A 21,844-nucleotide genomic window follows, 5' to 3' on the forward strand; every position below is an offset into this window, starting at 1 on the left:
TTCTGATAGTTGCAAGATGGGAGGGGGGATGGGAGATGGTGAAAAAGGTGAAGGGAATAAGAAGTACAAATTGGTTGTTACACAGTAGTCATGGAGATGTAAAGTACATCATAGGGAATGTTGTCAATAATATTCTAATAACTATGGTGTCATTGGGTATAAGATTTATTGGGATGGTCACTTAGTAAGTTATATAATGTTCAATCACTGGGGTGTACACCTTAAACTAATATAATATTGTATGTCATCTATAATTGAAAAATAGAAAATTATTTAAGAAAAAAGGAGAAGAACTCAGACAAATTGGTTGTTACACAGTCATGGAGATATAAAGTACAGCATAGGGAATGTTGTCAATATTCTAATAACTATGGTGTCATTGGGTATAAGATTTATTGGGATGGTCACTTAGTAAGTCATATAATGTTCAATCACTGGGGTGTACACCTTAAACTAATATAATATTGTATGTCAACTATAATTGAAAAATAGAAAATTATTTAAGAAAAAAGGAGAAGAACTCAGACAGTCTCCCAGAGCCACTTGATGCCCCCCAGGTACTGTAAACTGGTCCAGTGGACACTTGCAGGAAATGCCATTGGCACATTGAGAAATCCCCAGATTTGTAAACATGGCTTGGGCACATAATCCCCCTCTCCAACGTGGGTCTGCGGTGAAGCCTGAAGCCATCTGGCAGGCTCACTCACCAGCTCCCAAGTGCTTGTCTTACTGCTTGCATAAGTGAGAGTTATGTCGTAGCCAAACTGGGACCCGCCACACAGCATGGTCCGCAGTGTGCTTTAGGTGGCTCAGGAGAGTCAGGATTGAACATTAAGTCCAGAAATGCCAAGTATATCTTACCAACTGCGTGTATTTAAAACAACCAGAGGAGTACATTATGGAAAGTTCTTTGGTAAGACAGTAAAATGACCCCTAAATTTTAAATTTTGCCTGTGGGATTTGCTTAAAATTGGGGCATGCTTGTATAGGGAAAGGGACAAAATTAGCATTTGGTTTTGAGCTGACAGTGTTTTATTCCTCATAGAGTATCTGAAAAGGATTAGTATTTGTTTTCTTCTTGCGGGGCATGCTTGTGTAGGGAAAGGGACAAAATTAGCGTTTGGTTTTGAGCTGACAGTGTTTTATTCGAGTATCTGAAAAGGATTAGTATTTGTTTTCTTCTTGCATGTGAAGGCTATAGTTACGAGCGTGTGGATGGTTCCGTGAGAGGAGAGGAGAGATACCTGGCCATTAAGAACTTTGGACAGCAGCCCATTTTTGTATTTCTTCTAAGTACCAGGGCAGGACATTGGCATTGGCAAAGGCAAATAAGGGATAATACAGGACTTTTACATCTCAGCACTTAGTATGTTTTTCCTTATTTCTCTGAAAGTTTAGGTCAGTACTGAGGAGTATACAAAATGGGACTTTTAGGTTGTTGCCATAAGTTTATCAAGGTACTGGCCTTCTGGCATGGTTTCTATTGTAGCCAGCCTTTCTTAGCTGTCATCTCATCAGAGAAGTAAGGCTGAAACCTGGGGTCGGTAGGGAGTGATTCTAATCTGCTTTAACCATTGACCTGGGATTGCCCCAGATTTCAATAATTTTGTGGACAGTTTTATTCCTAATTTAGTAGAGATAGCTCTCCTCCCCAGCCATGAATTTGTGAAATGAAATCGGAATCTGTCCACTACTTAAGTATCCACTTCTGCTGCTTCCTCCTACTCCCCTCATTCTGTTACTTTCCGTAGTTAAATTTTCCCAAGTCAGGCGGTAGGAGCTCAGGGAGCAGTTTTAACCACTGCAAGTTTCTGGAGTTAGAGATTGGGGCGAGTTTGAAGGAAGAAGCCCGATATTTTGACAATTCCGTTTATCCATCTGACCTCTGTAGCCTGTGTCTTTTCTCGTCTCTAGTCCTCATACTGTTGATCATGCTCCTTTGTGCATTGTTTTCAGGTGGAGTTGGCATGAACTTAACGGCAGCAGATACCGTTATTTTTGTTGACAGTGATTTCAATCCTCAGAATGACTTGCAAGCAGCCTCCAGGGCTCACCGAATAGGCCAGAACAAGTAAGAGATCGAAGCAGCTGCATGTTTCCACTTGTTGGCTACTCAGCAGTCTGGTTTGGGAGGAAGGTGGTAATCCTGTGATAGTCCCAGGCTGGAGGCTGAGAGACTGCGAGGTGTTAGCCCGCGTTTGCTGCTGACTGGACAGGGCACGTTCTCGCTCAAGACTTGCTTTGCTAAACAGAGCAAAATCAAATTGTGAAAGGACGAGAAGGAACCTTCAGAAGTTATTTAACTCATCCTTCCTGAGTTAGGGTCTAACTCAGTTAAAAAATCTGTGGTGTGATGGAACTAAGCTGAAAAGATGGGTCTGACCCTTTGACCTGAAGATAATTGAGGTTGACCAGAGGTTTTCTTCTGCCACAGATAAGGAATCCCAGTTCTGACCACCTCATCATCCCTTCCTTAACTCTTTTGGAAAAGTTTAGTGAGACCCTATGTAAGGTCAGATCTCTCTTAACAGTGGCTCTGTCCACGGATAACAATCTCCCTTTAAATGTTCCCCAAACATGGCATTTTGGGTTTATTTCCTTTTAGGTGCATCAGCCTTGTATGCTTGCACCCATCTTTGCAGACTCCGGTAGCACACTCCTCTCCTTTGACTTCTCTACAGGTCTGTTAAGGTTATCCGGCTGATCGGCAGAGACACCGTGGAAGAGATAGTTTGTAGGAAAGCCGCCTCCAAGCTGCAGCTCACCAGCGCAATCATGGAGGGCGGGCATTTTACTCTGGGAGCCCGGAAGCCTGCAGTTGATGCTGACCTCCAGGTATAGTAGGTTGTTCTTCACTTCAGACTATGTCAGGGTTTGTAGTCAGTGCTCTCTGTGGATGAGAATGTAAGTGAAAAGAACTAGCATTGCCCTGGCTGGTATGGCTCAGTGAGTGGGGCGTTGTCCCATGGACCAGAAGGTTGCTGGTTCGGTTCCTGGTCAGGACACGTGTCCGGTTTGTGGGCTCAGTCCCAGTAGGGGCATGCAGGAGGCAGCCTATCGATGTTTCTCACATAGATGTTTTCTCTTTCTCGCTCCCTCTCCATTGCTCTCTCTCTATAAATCAACAAAAATATTTTTTAAAAGACTAGCATTAATCACCTACTCTCCTCAACTATACATTTGGTCTCTGGCCAAACTCTTCCTCCTCTAGTACCTATTGCATGCAGGCTGCTGTAGGAGCTAGAAATGAAAATGATATAGACAGGCAGCAGAATAAAAAATAACGATGTGCTTTGGATCCATCTGACTTGGGTTCAAATCCAGGCTTTGTCACTTGTTGACTCTGTGGCTCTGAGCAGATATCTTAACCTCTTAGCTCTAACAGGGTCTCTGACTTCTCTGTGGCTGTTGAGAATGCCTATGAAAAAGACTCGGTCAGGAGGGCAATGGTAATGCAAGAAATTACTATTATTCTTCAAAAAAAGAAATTGGAGGCTCATAACTTGTTTTTATTATGAGAATTGTCAAAATCAACATCTCTGGCCATCGTTTATCATACTTTCTATTTAGCCATCATTCAATTGTTAAATGGCTCTGTTGGTTTCTTATCATGGGGAGAGAAGAAACGGCCCACCGTCAGGGAAGGAATATAGCTGGTGTCACTTAGCAAATCCCTGATATCCCAGTGTTTGATTTCATGAGAACTGACTGGACTTTGTTTCCTCTATTCAAGTTGGGTGAGATACTCAAATTCGGTTTGGATAAACTGCTGTCCTCCGAGGGGAGCACCGTGGATGAAATAGACCTGGAGTCTATCCTGGGAGAAACAAAAGATGGCCAGTGGATCTCTGATGCCTTGCCTACCGCAGAGGAAGGAAGCAGAGAGCAAGAGGAAGGAAGTAAGTCAGGGGTGAGAGCAGCACAAAGGGCACAGCCCCCCTAAGCTAGGACATGAGATGAGTCCCCATGGAAGGTCCTCAGTACTGCTCTCTGGGACGTCTTTTTCCTACCCAGCCTGTTCTCATCTTGGGCACACTGTTTAAGACTGAATTGGTCCAGGAACTCTTTCCAAACTTACTGGGCATTATCTGGCTATTCCCTTATAGCTGAACTTTGAATCAAAGTAATGATATTGATGCTTATGTGGTATCAATCTCAAGGATCTTAGTTTGTACTTTTCCTCCCTTGGTTGCAAGCATCTTCTTCTTTATTAGTAAATCCGACTGTCCTTAGTATGGTGCTTTCCATGTAGTGATTCCTTTTCTGAACAGTATGAGGGTTTGTTTTTTAAGTTACAGTTAACACTGAGTGTGCTGTGCTCAATCAAAAGTGTGCCCTCTCTCATGTGCTTTATGCACCTAATTTTCCATTTACTCTTCACAATACCCCACGAGGCGCAGACACCACTTCATTTTAATTTTTTAACGAAACAATACATGTAAATCATGAGATGATTTGGTCATTCTCTTAATTTTTCTGAGTTTGGTTAACATTTGTCTATTTCTGTTCTGAATATTTGAATTTCTGATTTGAAATGTTTTTGTTTTTTTTTTCACATAGTAGCTTTGTAAGGGTGTTCCCTGATGCCTTATGATTGTTTAGAAAGGACTTTATTTTTTTGTACCAGTGGCAACAAGGATTCAGTGTGGACTTGGGTGAGAGGTTTGAGAGTCTTACGAGGCTTCTTAATTCAAGAGAACCTTATCCCATGGGTACAGAGATCAGGTTCAGTGTCTTTACTGGATGGTGCCTCCTTCTTTTTGGTGGGGAGTAGGGTTGATGTGACTTCTGGTCTTGGGTTCTCTTGTCTCTGTATGACCCTGAGTTTTCATCACTTGCTTCCTTCCTACCTTTAGCCATAATGCTGCCAAGGCATGTCTGCCCCTTCTAAGTTGTCCAACTGCCAAAAAACAATTACTTTTTCAGGCAGCCCAGCATGTTTGTAAGTTGAGAATTGCCTGTAATATGAAGCTACATATGTTGATCATATTTGACACTTCTCGGCTCTTTAATTATTTTTTTCAGCTCTTTATTTGTTTCCACATGTTGATGGAGCACCTCATTGAAAGCCCACTGTTGATTTAATTAGCAGGTGCCAATTAGAATTACAGCGGGTTGTATTTGGGTATACGTGTGAAGCAATTGATCTCTTGAGAATAAAAATATTTTGCTTTCGTACTCTCTAGAGCAGGGGTCCTCAAACTTTTTAAACAGGGGGCCAGTTCACTGTCCCTCAGACCTTTGGAGGGCCGGACTATAGTTTAAAAAAAAAACTATGAACAAATTCCTATGCAGACCGCACATATCTTATTTTGAAGTAAAAAAAACAAAACAGGAACAAATACAATATTTGTATTTGCATGTGGCCTGCGGGCCATAGTTTGAGGACCCCTGCTCTAGAGAAAACATACTTATAGCTGATTTCATAATGCTGTGAAAATATATTCTTTGGTAACATATACTATTAAATACACTTCAGTTTAGAATCATCATTTCACCTCTCTGTGGTTGCTAGTCTTGTCATGAGTTTCCTTTATCAGTGATTCATGATCTTGGCAGGTCACCCAACCTCTTTGAGCCTTTGTGCTCCCATCTGTAAAATGGTGCTGTTAATGTCTGCTTCTCTTAAACAGTTGCAGAAATCTAATGTGATAATGATGTGAAAGTGCTCTGATAGCATAACATGCTAATTCAAGATTACACTATTGCTGTTATTGTAATTGGCCTGTTATCTCTTCTCCTATAGACACAGTAATATACTGAAAAGAGTACACTGGCCTTAGAGTCAGAAAATTCTGCCTTTTTTATTTATTAACAGTAAACATTGGGGAGTCCCTTAATCCCTGTCTTAGTCTGTCTCCGTTTTCCCTTTCTTAAGTGAAGAGGTTATTTACACCATGATTGTGGTGAGGCTCATGAAAATGCTTTTTGAGATCTGGAAAGACTACTGTAAATCTAAGGGATTATGTTTATGATTCCTCATTTTTCTCATCAGTTTGCCACTTGCTTTTTTAATATTATAGAAAAGGGGGAAAGAGTTGAGTATTAAAGATGTGTTCAGAATATGTTCTTAGTTACTAATGTTGGGAGGTTTATGCTGAGGAATAGTGTGGCATGAATGAGTGATGAGTGATTCAAAACTCAACAGGATGGAGGTACTCACGGACCATGTAGAGATGACCAAAAGGGCTTTAGCCATGCTCTCCTTTGAAAAATAAATGTGTGAGATCTCCATTTGGATCCAAACCCGTCGGTGTCAGTGGGATCGGAAATGCAGCACCTTCATCACAAGCTAGTCTTGGCCCGTGTAGAATACAGGCTGTTCCTTGTTCACCCTGGTTATTGCTTTGAATAGAACTAATCAATTTTCTATAAACACCTAACATGTCTCTTTTTATGTTTTATATTCTTAGAAAATCATATGTACTTATTTGAAGGGAAAGACTATTCTAAGGAGCCCAGCAAAGAAGACAGAAAATCATTTGAGCAACTGGTGAATCTTCAGAAAATCCTTTTGGAGAAAACTAGTCAAGAGGGCCCGTTACTCCGAAATAAAGGCAGTGTAAGAACTATCTATAATAATAAAAGCGTAATATGCTAATTAGACCGACAGCACACCACCTTCTGGACGTCCTTCCAGACAAAGCCCGGGCTGTGAGGGCTGAGGCAGCCACCGCAGCCTGGCCCTTGGCTGTGAGGCCGAGCCCCTTGCACGAATTTCATACATCGGGCCTCTGGTTAATTTATATAAAAGAATAAGTTCTTGCAATTTTTCATTCTAAGTGAATAAAAAATTATGCTGGGTGTGATTGTTTTTTGATAGTAAAAAAATATTTTTATTGACTTCAGAGAGAGGAAGGGAGAGGGAGAGAGAAACATCAATGATGAGAATCATCCATCGGCTGCCTCAATTTTTTATTCTAAGTGAATAAAAAATTATACTGGGTGTGATTTTTTTTTGGTAGTAAAAATATATTTTTATTGATTTCAGAGAGAGGAAGAGAGAAACATCAATGATGAGAATCATCCATCGGCTGCCTCTTGCATGCCCCTACTGGGGATCGAGTCTGCAACCTGGGCAAGTGCCCTGACTGGGAATTGAACCCTAACATCCTGGTTCATGAACCCTAACAACCACTGAGTAACACGGCTGGGCTGGATGTGATTTATTAAGAAATAAATTGTAAGCATTTGTTGAAATATAAGTATAATTACCTTGGCCAGTGTGTGGAGTGGTCTCCCCCTCGCCGTCTGCCTTTCTCCAGCCTTCAAGCCTTCAGTCTTTCTTTTAGTCAAGATGAGTGATAAGCCAGACTTGTCTGAAGTGAAGTTTGACAGGTCAAAACTGAAGAAAACTAATACCAAAGAAAAAATTATTCTCTCCCCAAAGGAAACTATCCAGCAGAGAAAGAGTGTGTTCAAAGATTATAAAACAATCTCGTCTGAAGAACAAATTTCAGCATTGCCTGAGTGTCTTGGATTTGGGCTCGTTTTTGTGTTGTAGAGATTTTAGGCTAAGAGTCAGGGGTAACCAGAGTTCTCTTACATACATTTTTAAACTCATTGCTGCATAAATTCCAGCTGGCAGATGGTGTTTAACCTCACATTGATGGCCTTTGTGTGTGTAGTCCTTGCACTCCCTGTAGGGTGAACCACTTGTAACCTTCTAGGATGGATGCTTCCATTGCTCTCTAATCTTCACGAAGTGACATGCTTTTGCAGCTTCTTACAGTTTATTTCTAATGTAGCAATAAAATATATACATAATCACTAAAAACAAGAAATATAAGTATGATTAACTGTACTGTAATATAAAAACTATGTAAAAGGTTGGCATAAAAAACATTAGGAAGGAGAATTTATTTTGCCACTTACTGCAGGTGAAAGCAGCTTGTCCACTTAAACCACCCCTGGGATCACTGTGTTACAGCCATATACATACCCTTCTCTCGATGATCATGACCCCATGTCAGTAGGAGAGGATCGCAATCACACTATATCTCTAATGTTTATATTATTTGGCACTTAATATGTACTCTTTGAATGCTAGCTATAATTAAGACAATCATGATGTTGAAATATTCTGTTTAAGAAAGAAATATAATACATTGTACGAAGATTTTCATTAAAAAATTGGTTAAACCTAAAATGGCATCCTGCAAGGTATGCTTTCCATTTTTAAAAAGTGATTTTTCTGAAGTGCCTTATTATTAATGAAATTAATCAAAATGACATATAGCTTTACCAACCATGCCAGTCCTTTGGCTGAGTTCAGAGCTCAGTGTCCTGGTCGCCATGCCTGTGAGATGTGTGATGGAAGTGTACATTGAAGTGGCATGGAGATGCAGTGTTTTGTGAAATATTAAGCATGTTGCTGCCATACAGAGTGTGTTCTAGGGAGGAATGAAACTCATGAAGGAACAGGCAGCCCGCAAACTTCTTGGTTATAGATCTTGTTCTTCCTACAGGTTCTCATGCCAGGCCTTGTGGAGGGTTCTGCCAAGAGGAAGCGGATTCTAAGTCCTGAAGAGCTGGAGGAGAGAAGGAAGAAAAGACAAGAAGCAGCGGCCAAGAGAAAGAAACTAATAGAAGAGAAGAAGAGGAGAAAGGAAGAGGTGGAACATAAGAAAAAGTATGTGGGCGTTATTTGACTGCATTATCAATAAAGCTGAGGATTACAGTTGGTAAAAGAATCTCTATTGTATACTGAGTCCACAGTTGAACATCACTTTTTTTTTAAAAAAAGTATTGATTGATTTGAGAGAGAGGAGAGAAAGAGACATCGTTTGTTGTTCTACTTACGCATTTACTGCTTGATTCTTGTATGTGCCCTGACTAGGGATTGAACCTGCAACTTTGGTATATTGGGATGATGCTCTAATCAACTGAGCTACCCGACCGGGGCTAGAACATCATTTTAAAATTGCAGAAAACTTTTATAAAACTGGTAGCTCCTACTGGTAACAATATTTTTATAATGATTAAACTGAAATTAAAAAAAAAACATTTTATCGATTTTTTACAGAGAGATGGGAGAGGAATAGAGAGCCAGAAACATTGATGAGAGAGAAACATCGAATAGCTGCCTCCCGCACACCCCCCATCGGGGATGTGCCCGCAACAAGGTACATGCCCTTGACCGGAATCGAACCTAGGACCCTTGAGTCCGCAGGCCGACGCTCTATCCACTGAGCCAAACCGGTTAGGGCTATAATGATTAAACTTTAACCTAAACAGTTTGCTGGGGTGAAAAGTCATGAGTTCCTAGGCAGAGAAGATAGATTCAGTTGAGGCAAGAAAATTTAAGGTTTTATTGTAGTTAACAAAAAGTAGTTTACTCACAGTTTCTTTCAGTCATGTTCCTAAGAACAGGGACATCTGGTGGCTGCTCATTATTGCAGTATAGACAGGAAGCAGTCAAGCTAATGGGTAAGCCTTCTTGTTTATTAACAGATTGGCAAAAACTCAAATCAGGGTGAGTTTCTAATTGCATTTCCACTTGGCACTCAATGTTTGTGAATAGCAATACAAAATGTGCTCCACGGGAAATGGTGATTTCCCCTATTAAATTCCTTTTCTCTCTGGCCTGTTGAAGGATGGCCTGGTGGGAGTCCAATAATTACCAGTCCTCCTGCCTGCCTTCCGAGGAGAGTGAACCCGAGAATCTAGAGGACGGGGAAGATGAGAGCTCAGTCCAACTGGATTATGAAGATTCAGACTCGACCTCCATCAAGTATGTTAGTGGTGATGTCACCCACCCACAGGCCGGCGCGGAGGATGCTGTGATCGTGCACTGCGTAGGTAGGAGAGATGGTACGGGCTCAGGGTGGGGGCCTCAGTCTTTATGGTGCTAAGAACTGGGGAGGATGAAGCAGAACCCTGGCCTAGCGCAGTCTTGTGTGGTCAAAAAAAAAATGTGAATTTTAGCATCAAGAGACTTGGATTTGACTCTTGTCTCTCGTTTACCTGGTTGAGTAACCCAACCTCCCTCGGCCTCCACTTCCTTATCCGTATAATGGGATGATACTATCTACATTATTCTCTTCACAAGGTTTTTAAGAGAGTGAAAGGAGGTAGCATCCATAAGACAAATGAATCCTTTGAGTAAAAGCAAAATTCCAAGCATGTTTCCCCCTCACAATCTTTGCACTTTTTTACTTCCTCTGCCTGGAACCCTCTTTCCCCAGTTAGCCACCATCAAGCATTGTTCAAATGTCTGTGTGTCAGAGAGATCTCCCCTGCTTGCCTCATACAGAACAGACCCCATCCTCACGCCTCCATTTCTCTATCCCCTTTCCTACCTTATTTTATTTGATGACACATATCACCATCTGACATTATGTATTTGACTGTTTGATTGCACTAGAAAATAAGCTTCATGGGAGCAAGGTTTGTTGTCCACTGCTATAACCCCGGTGCTTAGAACAATGCCTGACACGTAATACATGCTAACAAATATTTGTAATATGAATGAATGAATGACTCTAAATACAAGGTACTAACCAGCTATGTTAACACCAGCTTGAATGAATCATTTAACCTTTCCTTGTCCTTACCTGTAAAACGGGAGTAACATATTGTTTTAAGTACTAGTGCTACAACTCTGTTTTGTTACGTCAACTCTCCACTCTTCCTCGGTCATCTCCCAGGAATTACAGAAGTTCTACAGTGATTTTGCTCTTTCAGAACACTAATTTTTTTGATGGTTTCCTGTTATGATGGCTGGATATACTAGAGAAAATCTAAACATATTTGAGAAATCCAACCTGTGGTATTCCTAGGAGATTAGATTGATTTTTCAAAGGGAAGAAAAAACTTCCTTCTAGAAGTCTATTTGGTGTAACTTTGTTGTTGTTTTTTAATTGTGGACTGGACTTTGCCTCCTATAGAAGAAAATTTTCTCTTTCTTCTGTCAGATGACTCTGGCCACTGGGGCAGAGGTGGTTTATTCACAGCTCTGGAAAACCGATCCACTGAGCCAAGAAAAATATATGAGCTGGCTGGGAAAATGAAAGGTAAGGAGCAAGCAGAGAGAAGGGTTAGGGATGGAATAAGAGAGGACACTTAGGGTAGGTATCATGAGGGTTTAAAAAGCAATAGATAAGGAGTCGGAAGAGCTGGTTGGAGTCTGAATTCTGTCCTCAATTAGCTAGTTGTAATGTGACTTTGAGGCAGTCCCTTCCCCTCCCTGTGCCTGTTTTCTCAATTATAATTTGTGAATAATGGGACTATAATGAGGATAATGAATGTGCAACTGCTTTGATAAATGTTGATCCCTGCATGCATGTTAAAGTTTAGGATTTCATTGCTTATCCAACTCACCCCATCTTCATAAGGCAGTGGTCGGCAAACTCATTAGTCAACAGAGCCAAATATCAACAGTACAACGATTGAAATTTCTTTTGAGAGCCAAATTTTTTAAACTTAAACTATATAGATAGGTACATTGTTATTAACTTAATTAGGGTACTCCTAAGGCTTAGGAAGAGCCACACTCAAGGGGCCAAAGAGCCGCATGTGGCTCGCGAGCCGCAGTTTGCCGACCATGGCTATAAGGGAATCTCTCATGAAAATGTGAGAGCCTATGGGAGAGAAATCAGACACACCATTAAAGTGCTAACAGAAGCTGGGTGCTGAAGGGAAGGAGGCTGTATTATAAAGAGCACAGGCGGGGGGTGAAGCTGTTTGGTGCGGGGGGATTTGGAAGTCTGAACAGTATTCTCCCTTAGCATAGAGAAGGGGTAAGGGCACCTCCTCTTATGAGCAGAAATCACAAAGTGGCAAAAGGAGTAAAATTATTTCCCAAAGAACTTGAGAGGCTAAAGGACCTTATTCAATAGAGAAGGGCCCTTCACATTTCTCAGGGATTGGTTTTTTTTTTTTTTAATTCTGCTCAGTTCTCTAGAATGGACTTAGAATGAATAAAATACTCTTTCTACTAAAACCAATTACTGGAAGATGGCTTTTAATATGTGTTGAAATAATTAACCCAGGTCTAGATATTGATTGGGCAGTTAGAAAAGCCCAGAGGAGGTCAGAGCTAGAGGTGCAGATGGAGGAGTATCTGTTTGGATCCTTGTTTGAAACCAAGAGGGAGATATGATGAATCTAGGATGGAATGCATATCCTAACAGCCTAAAATGCACTGTTCTATTTATAAGAAGTTTATGTAAACCCCATGGTAACCACAAAGCAGAAACCTAGAGCAGATTAAAAAAAAAAAAAAAAGACAAAGGGGGAAAAGAGCATACCAGCATAGAAAATAACCAATTTAGAAAGACAGTCAGAAACAGAGGGAAAAGAAGAAACAATGGAAATGCAAACAACCAGGAAACAGTTAAAAAGATGGCATTAGTAAGTTATTTTTATATATCAGTAATTACTTTAAATGTAAATAGATTGGATTCATGAATTAAAAGGCACAGAATGGCTGGATGGATTAAAAAATTAAAAGAAAAGACCCAACTATATGCCTCCTACAAGAGACCCACTTGAGCCTTAAAAACACACAGACTGGAATTGAAGGGATGGAAAAAGATATTCCATCTAAGTGGAAACCAAAAGCAAGAAGAGTTCGCTATACTGATATGAGACAAAATAGCCTTTAAGCCAAAAATGGTAATAAGAGACGATGAAGGTCATTATGTAATGATAAAGGGATCAATTCATCAAGAAAATAGAACAGTCATAAATATATATGTACCCTAAGTACATATCATTGGCACACCTAAGGATATTAAGCAAATATTAACAGATATGAAGGGAGAAATAGACAACAATTCAATAATAGTAGGAGACTTCAACATCTCAGTTTCAGCCATGGATATGCTCTCTCCAGATAAAAAAATCAACGAGGAAATGATGGGCTTGAACCAGACATTAGATCAAACAAACCTAACATGTATAGAATATTCCATCCAAGAGCAGCAGAATATACTTTCTTCTCAAGTGCATATGGAACATTTTCCGGAATAGATCATATGATAGGGCACCAAACAAGCATTAGCAAAATAAGAAAATTGAAATCATACCAAGCATCTTTTCTGACTACAATGGTATAAAACTAGAAATCAACCACATGAGGAAAGCTGGAAAATCACATGGAAACTAAACAACACATTCCTGAACAACCAATGGGTCAAAGAAGAAATTAAAAGGAAAGCCAAAGAATATCTCAAAAAAGTGAACACAGCATACCAAAAAATATGGGATGCTGCAAAAGCAGTTTGAGAGGGAAGTTTATAGTGATAAATGAATATATTAAAAAACTAGAAAGATCGAAAATAATCCACCTAATGTTACACCTCAAGAACCTAGAAAAGAAAAACAAATTAAGCCCAAAGTTAGCAGAAGGGAAGGAAATAGCAAAGATTAGAATGGAAGTAAATTAGAGACCAGAGAAACAATAGAAAAAAATTAACAAATCTGTTTATCATTTCAAAAAGAAATAAAATTGAGAAAACTTCAGTGAGACTAAGAAATAAAGAAGACTTACCCTAGCCAGTTTGGCTCAGTGGATAGAGTGTCGGCCTGCGGCATGAATGGTCCCTGGTTAGGTTCTAGTCAAGGGCACATGCCCGGGTTGCAGGCTCAATCCCCAGTAGGGGGTGTGCAGGAGGCAGCCAATCAATGATTCTCTCTTATCATTGATGTTTCTAACTCCCTCTCCCTTTCTCTCTGAAACCAATAAAAATATGTTTAAAAGAAATAAAGAAGACACAAATCAGAAATAAAAGAGGAAAAATTGTAACAACCTACAGAAATACATAGAATCATAAGAGACTACTCTGAACAATTATATGCCATCAAATTAGATAACCCTTAATGGATACGTTTGTAGACTCTCTTCAATAAGAGGTGTTGGGAAAACTGGATGGATCATGCAAAAGAATGAAATTAGACCACTTATACCATATAAACGAACCCCTCAAAATAGATTACTTATTTAAATGTAAGACCTGAAACCATACGACTCCTAGAAGAAAACATAAGCAGTAAACTCTTATTATTGTTGCTTTCTCAGCAAGGGAAACAAAAGAAAAAAATAAACTAAAAAGTTTTTGCATAACGAAGGAAACCATTAACAAAATGAAAAGACGACTGAACAGGAGAAGATATTTGCAAATGATACACCGATAAAGGATTAAAATCCAAAATATATAAGGAACTCGCAAACGTAACACCAAAAAACCTTTCAGATAATCCCATTTGCACTGGTCGATGTGGCTCGGTTGGAGCATCATCCCATACACTGAAAGGTTGTGGGTTCGATTCCTAGTCAGGGTGCGTACGGAAGGCAGCTAGTTGATGTTTCTCTCTCACGTCAGTGTTTCTGTATCCCTCTCCCTTCCTCTCTTTCTGAAATCAATAAGAACATATCTTCGGGTGAGGATTAAAAAACAAACACCCAGACAATCCAATTAAAAAATGGGCATACAGATGACCAAAATGACTAACCATCAGGGAGATGTAAATTAAAACCACAGTATCACCTCACACCTTTCAGAATAGCTCTCATCAATAAATGAACAAATAAGTGTTGGTTAGGATGTAGAGAAAATGGAACTCTCTTGCACTGTTGGTGGGATTATAAATTAGTGCAGCCATTATGGAAAACAGTATGGCAAGTCCTCCCAAAATAAAAATAGAGCCTTCATGTGATCCAGCAATTCCACTTCTGGGTATTTGTCCAAAGAAAAAACACACACTAATTTGAAAAGAGATATGCAACCCTATGTTTATAGCAGCATTATTAGTAATAGCCAAGATATGGAAGCAACCAAAATGTTCATCGGTAGATGAATGAAGAAAGAAGATGTGGTACATATTACTCAGCAATAAAAATGAATGAAATTTTGTCATTTGTGACAACATGGATGGACCTACTGGGTACTATGCTAAGTTAAATAAGTCAGACAGAGAAATACCCTATGATTTAACTCATATGTGGAATCTACAAAACAACACACACCCACAAAATGAATAAACAAAAACAAAATAGAAACATCCATAGATATAGAGAAAAAGCTGATGGCTGCCAAAAGGGAAGGTGGGGTGGGAGGATGGGAAGAAAAAAATAAAAACTTAAAGTGCTTCTGACAGTCTTCTTCACTTCAACATTCTGGCCACAGAGTAGGGGAAAAACATGTAAAAATATAACCTAATGCTAACTGTGAGTTCCAGAATATGGTTAGGCCCTCTGCAGCCAAACATGAGTATTAAGTCCTTGCCCAAGAAACAGGTGACTTGTTTGAATCTTACAAAAAATGCACCTTTTTAATTGCTTGCAGAGAATTTTAAAAGGTAACACTCACCTCCTTGATTGTATTTTCCTATAGACAAGCAATCAAAAATTGAATTGGCAATTTGTTTAGGTGAATTATTTCAATTATGGACTTTACCTTGAGAGCTCAAACTTATCAGATGTTATTTGAACAGATTTAACAGGCACTTTTCTTTCAGTTCTTACTGATTCCATTTATATTTCTGAGTAAAGAAGAGTATTTTTTATACAATAAAACCTTGTACATGAGCCAGGAAAGAAATATGTTAATCTACCTTAGCTGAGTAATTTCTATTTAAAAAGTATTATTTTTTTATATGTAAAGTACTGTGCCAGGATCTCAATTTTTTGTAAAAATTGAGCTTTTTTGGGAACTAAGCCATCTCTTTATGACAGTGGTAAACATAAATATTAGGCAAAAATGGCTCAGCTTCCCAAAGGCCCTGGTGCTACTGAATGGAGAGCAGGAAGCCACTCCGAGGACTGAGGTCTTTAAAGACACAGAAGTTAAGGCACTTACAGAGAATGTCGTCATATTCATGTCTGAATCCCCAGGGTTAGAGCACAATGCCTGGAATAGTAGGGTGTTCAGTAATGTCAATAGTAAACTTTTGTAAAATAAATATAAAGTAGAAAAAATGTTTTTGAGGGGAAAAAGGAGTACCTAGCTAAGACAGTGACTGGGTCCAGGAGAGTGAGAAAAGGCAGATTTGAAACCTGATTGAACTCAGTCTGCGGCGAACTTAATGATCTTTCTGTTGCTCCTTTTTCTTTTACCGCAGACTTGAGTTTGGGAGGTGTCCTTTTATTTCCTATTGATGATAGAGAGTCAAGAAACCAAGGGCAAGATTTGGTAAGTGGAACAAACACACATCTCATATCAGAGCTAAAATATGGCTCCTATCACCTCCCCTTGAAACCGCTCCTGCTCCCACTGACCTCTGTCACTGTAATTCGTTTGTTAGGGCTGCCATAAAGTCCTGCAGGCTGGGTGGCTTCAGAAACTGAAACTTATTTTCTCACAGTTCTAGAGGCCACAGGTCCAAGATTAAGGTGCTGGCAAGGCTGGTTTCCTCTGAGGCCTCTCTGCTCGGCTTGCAGGTGGTTGGCTTCATGCTATGTGAGGACATGGTCTTCCCTCTGTGCCCAAATTTCTTCTTCCTGTAAGGATGTCGGTCAGATTGGATTAGCCCCACCCTAAAGACCTTTTCAATTTGATTGCCTTTTTAAAGGTCTTCTCTCCAGATACAATCACATTTTGAAGTATTGAGGGTGAGGGCTTCCACATACGGATTTTGGGGGACACAATTCAGCCCTTAAGCAGGTTGAACCTCACCTTCTGCTGCACTCTGCCGTCCCCCGTGCTTCTGTTCATCACAGCTTCTGGAACACTGTCCTCCACTTCCTTCTTCTCTCCACTGATGTAGAGGACAGGCCCCTCCTAATTGCAGAGTTTAATTTTGTCTTTTTATCCTCAATATTGCATGCAGTATGGCTTATAGGAAATGCTCAATAAACATTTACTGAATGAATAGGAAAACATGACTAAAAAAACTCTGACGGTTTTGTCATTTGTTACATGAAAGGTTCTATAAAAGACCTTGTTTTCTAGCCAGCCATAAGCCAAGAAGAACCAACCCACATTTCCTCTGCCCGCATTAAAATTCTTCTTTTGTATCTTAAGTGTCTCCCACTTGCCTGTCATTTGGAATTATTGTAAAATGTTTTATTTACCACTAACTTAGCTTTCTCCAGGGCCTGAATTCATTCACATTTTGGGCCAAACTTCACTGACTTAGCCCTGACTGGTGTGGCTCAGTTGGTAGGAGCCTTGTCCCAAAAGGTCATGGGTTCAATCCCCAGTTGGGGCACATGTGGGAGGCAACCAATCGATTTTTTCTCTCTCACATCAATGTTTCTCTTTCTCCCTCCTCTCTCTCTAAAAATCAATGAACATGTCCTTGGGTGAGGATTAAAAAAAACGAAAAAACAAAAACTTCACTGATTTAAGACATTTAGAAACTAGGCTGAGAGGACCTTTTCTTGAGGTTAATGGCCTGTGTGCCTAACAACAAAGTGGTTTCTGCTTGTTTAATCATTTAGTCATTTCTAAAATGCTAAAAAATGAGAATGACACAGTGGTTGTGCATAAGAAGCTCAGAAGCCAGTGACTCAGAAAAAACTGTTTATAGTGAGTACAACCAAGACTATGATGTGACTACTGGTGTAAGTCCCAGATATTGCCTTGACTCTCTCTCCAGCTCTACCCCTCTTCGATTAGGAGGGCGGAGGTAGTTGGCATTGTGAACAGAGATTGAATGACAGCTTATCCTGGTGGTTGCAGAGCTTACCTGAGCATCAGCTAGTGGGCTAGAGTACAAGAACCTCAAAAGGCCTTTCTGCTCCAAAGACTCTAAAAAATTCCTTCTTTATCCTTGAGAGCATTTAGAAAGGCCAACATGTCTTGGACTCAAGTTTTTTTTTTTCTTCTTCTAATTTTTAAATATATTTTTATTTATTTCAGAGAGGAAGGGAGAGGGAGAGACAGATAGAAACATCCATGATGAGAGAGAATCATTGATTGGCTGCCTCCTGCATGTCCCACACTGGGAATCGAGCCCGCAACCCGGGCATGTGCCCTGAGTGGGAATTGAACCGTGACCACCTAGTTCATAGGTCGACGCTCAGCCACTGAGCCATGCCAGCTGGGCGTCAGGTTTTAACATATCTTAAAAAGAGTAAGAAAAGCTTATATAAAGTTGCCACAAAATAAGATAAAACAATTACAATGGGGTGTGAAATCATAGATTTGGTAGTATATGGCTACTCAGGCAGAGCATTCAAAAGAGGTGGAGCTATCTTGAGTGATCCATATAGGGCTATGCCTGTTGGGGGAATGCTCACACCCCCTCCAACGGCAGATCACTTAGTTGGCTGTGTAGCCATCTCATGCCGTGTCAGCTATTAATGATGGTTTCTCCTAGTTGGCCTTGATTGTGGCTCAGCACCGTGATCGCTCCAATGTCCTGTCCAGCATTAAGATGACAGCCCTAGAAGAGGGCCTGAAGAAGATTTTTTTAGCAGCAAAGAAAAAGAAAGGTGAGCTCCTCCATGTGTCCTCAGGAGTAGATGGATTTCTGTAATACAGTTTTTAAGGGGTGAGAAATGTCAAGAACCTGTTCAGTATACATATAAAGGTAAGTCCCGATGTGAGAGGCGAGAGAAGTAACCACCTTGTCATCTTGTATTTGTAAAGCCCTTTTTCTGTATCCCTGTATCTGTGATCTCTGTGTACCATCTGCATCCACTGGGGGACTTGTGTCATGATTTTACAGATGAGGAAGGAGGCACCAGAGGTGAAGTAAACTGGTCATATGCAGTTGGGAAATGCCCTCTATCATGTCCTCTCTTGGAGAGTCACAGTCCACATCAGCAGACAGTTCTCTGTCAAAAACCATAGTTTAGTGTTGTTTCCAAACCTTGTATATCTCAGAGTTTGTTGAACTGATTGACTTGTTAAAGAATCTTTGCTGATTTTGATTACATCTCGACCATTGATCATATATTCTGTTTCCATTGTACCTACTTCTTTCCAGGGTCTACCTGTAGGTCAGTCCTTGTGTTCAACAGAATTATTTTTCCGTATTACATCCCTCCCCAGAATATTCTTGATGTTATAATTGTGTGCTTTGAGTGGGATGCTCCATGATTATGTACGTTTGGTCCGTTGGAAACCACAGAGAGACTAAGAGTAAACATTATTTTCTCCTTTGTGTATATATATATCCACCAATCCATTTTTGATGAAGGAAGACATCATAATCTATTCTTTCTTCTTTTCAACAGCAAGTGTCCATCTCCCACGCATTGGGCATGCTACGAAAGGTTTCAACTGGTATGGTACTGAGCGACTTATACGGAAATTGGAAACCACAGAGTGACTAAGAGTAAAGATTATTTTCTCCTTTGTGTATATATATATATATATCCACCAATCCATTTTTGATCAAGGAAGACATCATAATCTATTCTTTCTTCTTTTCAACAGCAAGTGTCCATCTCCCACGCATTGGGCATGCTACGAAAGGTTTCAACTGGTATGGTACTGAGCGACTTATACGGAAATACTTGGCTGCAAAAGGCATCCCAACTTATGTGTATCCTTTTGTTACTCCAATAGTGACCCCTCCCACTTCAAAAGGGAAAATGTCCTACATTTTCTGATATCACTGTTTACTCCAACGCCAAAGCCTCCTCTGCCACATTTATCACTCTGCCCCTCTTTAATGAGAGAAAATCTAAGGAGCACTTTCTAACTTTTATCGAAGAAGACAAGTACATCCAAGCCTTTCTGGGTGCCAAGAGCTAAAAGACACATGAGAGGAGACCCATGTGGGTGGCTGGAGGTGGTGTCTTGGCTGAGGCACTCTGCGGGCACCTTCCCGTGGGGTCCAGTGGCCGAGTGGAAGGAGGCCCAGGGTGGGAGGGCCTGCCCTCCAGAGAGCCAGGGTTTCTGATAGTTCAGCGGCTTCTCCTGAGGAGGTACCTGACATCTCCAGGAAATCTCAAGGTCGGTGGGCACCCCTCACTTCCAGATCTGTGTAGACCCCACAAAGTCTTGGTAACCTGACAGTAACATCCCCCCATACCACCAGTCTACACAACAACCTTTAACATCCAGGATGGACCTGACTTTCAAGAATGAGTTGTCAACAGTGAGACACCCGTGGTTGTGGATTTTCATGCACAGTGGTGTGGCCCCTGCAAGATCCTGGGGCCAAGGTTAGAGAAGGTGGTGGCCAAGCATCATGGAAAGGTGGTGATGGCCAACGGGCTGTCCACAATGACCAGATTCCTCCCCTCTCCCAGCTGAGCCTGGCTGTGTTCCTGGCTCATATCAGCCCCACTCCCTTTTTGCCTCCCCTTTTGCTCCACATGCCCATCTTGAGATGTTTCACTGCGTGGGTCTCTCAGGCATATTTGTGCTTGAGCAGGGAATCTTTTGTTGAAATCTGGGTGTTCGGGTTGTTGAAACTTCCAGGGGAGAGACTAAGGGGTCTCCCACGCCACCATTCCTCTGATATAATCTAGTTTTGCTAGACTAGTATTTTCTTCTAATGACCTCTTGGTTGTATAAGTTAGAATTGTTTGAACTATTACAAGAAGTCCAAATGTTATAATCATATAGAAACTCTATCTTTTTTTTACTTAGATACTTACTGAAATTAATTCACTCAGTGTTGGTTTTCAAGGTATTTAAGTTACTATAAAAACTTAGTAGAGAAGTCATGTTTTATACTCTTGCATAATTCAAGCAGTATCAAAAGCATTCTAGTACATCAGCAATAGCAGTAATAAGTACTATCAACATCTGAAGGATTTGTAATATGGTGAAAGGGAATTAAAGGCATTCTACTTCTGGAGTGGTTATCTCAACAATGACTAAACTAGACAACTAGTAGTTCTAGTAAAGTTGATTTTAAAGTGATGAGATGCATCTTCCTTGACTGTCCTTACCAGATACTACTTTCCCAGAAACAAGGCTGCCGTCCCTCATTCACAGTCCTCATCTTCCTCCTCAGGACAGCTGCCGCCCTGAGAACCAGCCCCGGCTCAGCCCCAGCCCAGCCCCAGCCTTCAGCCACTAGCTAAGGGTTTTGCTCAGAACTACTCTAATAGAATATTTTGAAAGGAATTGGGATCTGAAAGGTGGGCCTCTTTTTTTTTTAATCCTAATTTTGTTCTGGATGTGTTGCTCTGACTGGTACCTGTGATACAGGGATGTATACGTTAGTTGGGAAAGTCCTTTGGCAGCTTCTCAGGGCCCCAGTTGGCATAGCTATTTGAATAATAATAAAATTTCTATCTCTAATGGTTTCATTGCTTTCTTTCCCCCAATCTAGATTTCTTCCCCTCTGTCAGACTGGATTAGAATATGTAATAGTCTAAGTGTTCTAATTGCCACCAACTTAAGCTATATATTTAATATAATATCAAAGGAATTGTTTAAATTGTCGGAATGATTGTAGAGTTTACCTGGGAAAAATAAACATATATAAATAGTAAATAACATACACTGTACCTTCAACAACAAAGAGAAAGGTTTGAAAAGGAAAGAGCAAGTCTTGCCTGACAGATAAAATTACATTATATAGGTACACTGATTAAAACAGTTTACTACTTGTACAGAAATGGGCAGTGGAAGGATACACCTAGGTGGGGCTAAGACAACTATCTAATTATTGGAGGGAGAGGGGGAAGATAAAATCATTTGGTCTGGCTCTTCCAAGGCGTTAGGGTGGGTTAATTAAATATTTTGACCACATATAGCAGGCTAATTTTCAAGTTGATAATTTTGTATGGCCCGAGAATGATGTTATAAATATCCAAATGGCCCTTGGCCGAAAAAAGGTTCCCACTCTTGGTATATATAAAAGTTAAGAAAGTACATCCTAAAAGTTCCCATCAGAAGGAAAAAAACATTGTTTTATTTTTCTTATTTTTTTTGTATCCATATGAAATAATGGATATTAACTAAACTTATATACATGATATGTTTAT

At 40.3% G+C, this 21,844-nt stretch overlaps 1 protein-coding gene across 1 annotated transcript in view; it reads left to right on the forward strand.

The window, feature by feature from the left end:
• The window catches only part of CHD1L (chromodomain helicase DNA binding protein 1-like), a 66,424-nt gene extending 45,269 nt beyond the window's left edge, over positions 1-21,155 (forward strand). The window contains exons 15-23 of the mRNA XM_014540868.1: positions 3,734-3,899; positions 6,414-6,562; positions 8,469-8,632; positions 9,596-9,801; positions 10,917-11,015; positions 16,066-16,136; positions 18,268-18,382; positions 19,332-19,440; positions 20,804-21,155. Of these exons, the coding sequence (XP_014396354.1) occupies positions 3,734-3,899; positions 6,414-6,562; positions 8,469-8,632; positions 9,596-9,801; positions 10,917-11,015; positions 16,066-16,136; positions 18,268-18,382; positions 19,332-19,440; positions 20,804-20,882 (1,158 nt within the window). The 3' untranslated portion in view covers positions 20,883-21,155. The remainder of the gene's footprint in view (positions 1-3,733; positions 3,900-6,413; positions 6,563-8,468; positions 8,633-9,595; positions 9,802-10,916; positions 11,016-16,065; positions 16,137-18,267; positions 18,383-19,331; positions 19,441-20,803) is intronic.
• Positions 21,156-21,844: the final 689 nt, after the last annotated feature.

Source organism: Myotis brandtii, unplaced genomic scaffold, assembly GCF_000412655.1.
Source record: "Myotis brandtii unplaced genomic scaffold, ASM41265v1 scaffold250, whole genome shotgun sequence".
Taxonomy (NCBI): Eukaryota; Metazoa; Chordata; class Mammalia; order Chiroptera; family Vespertilionidae; genus Myotis; species Myotis brandtii.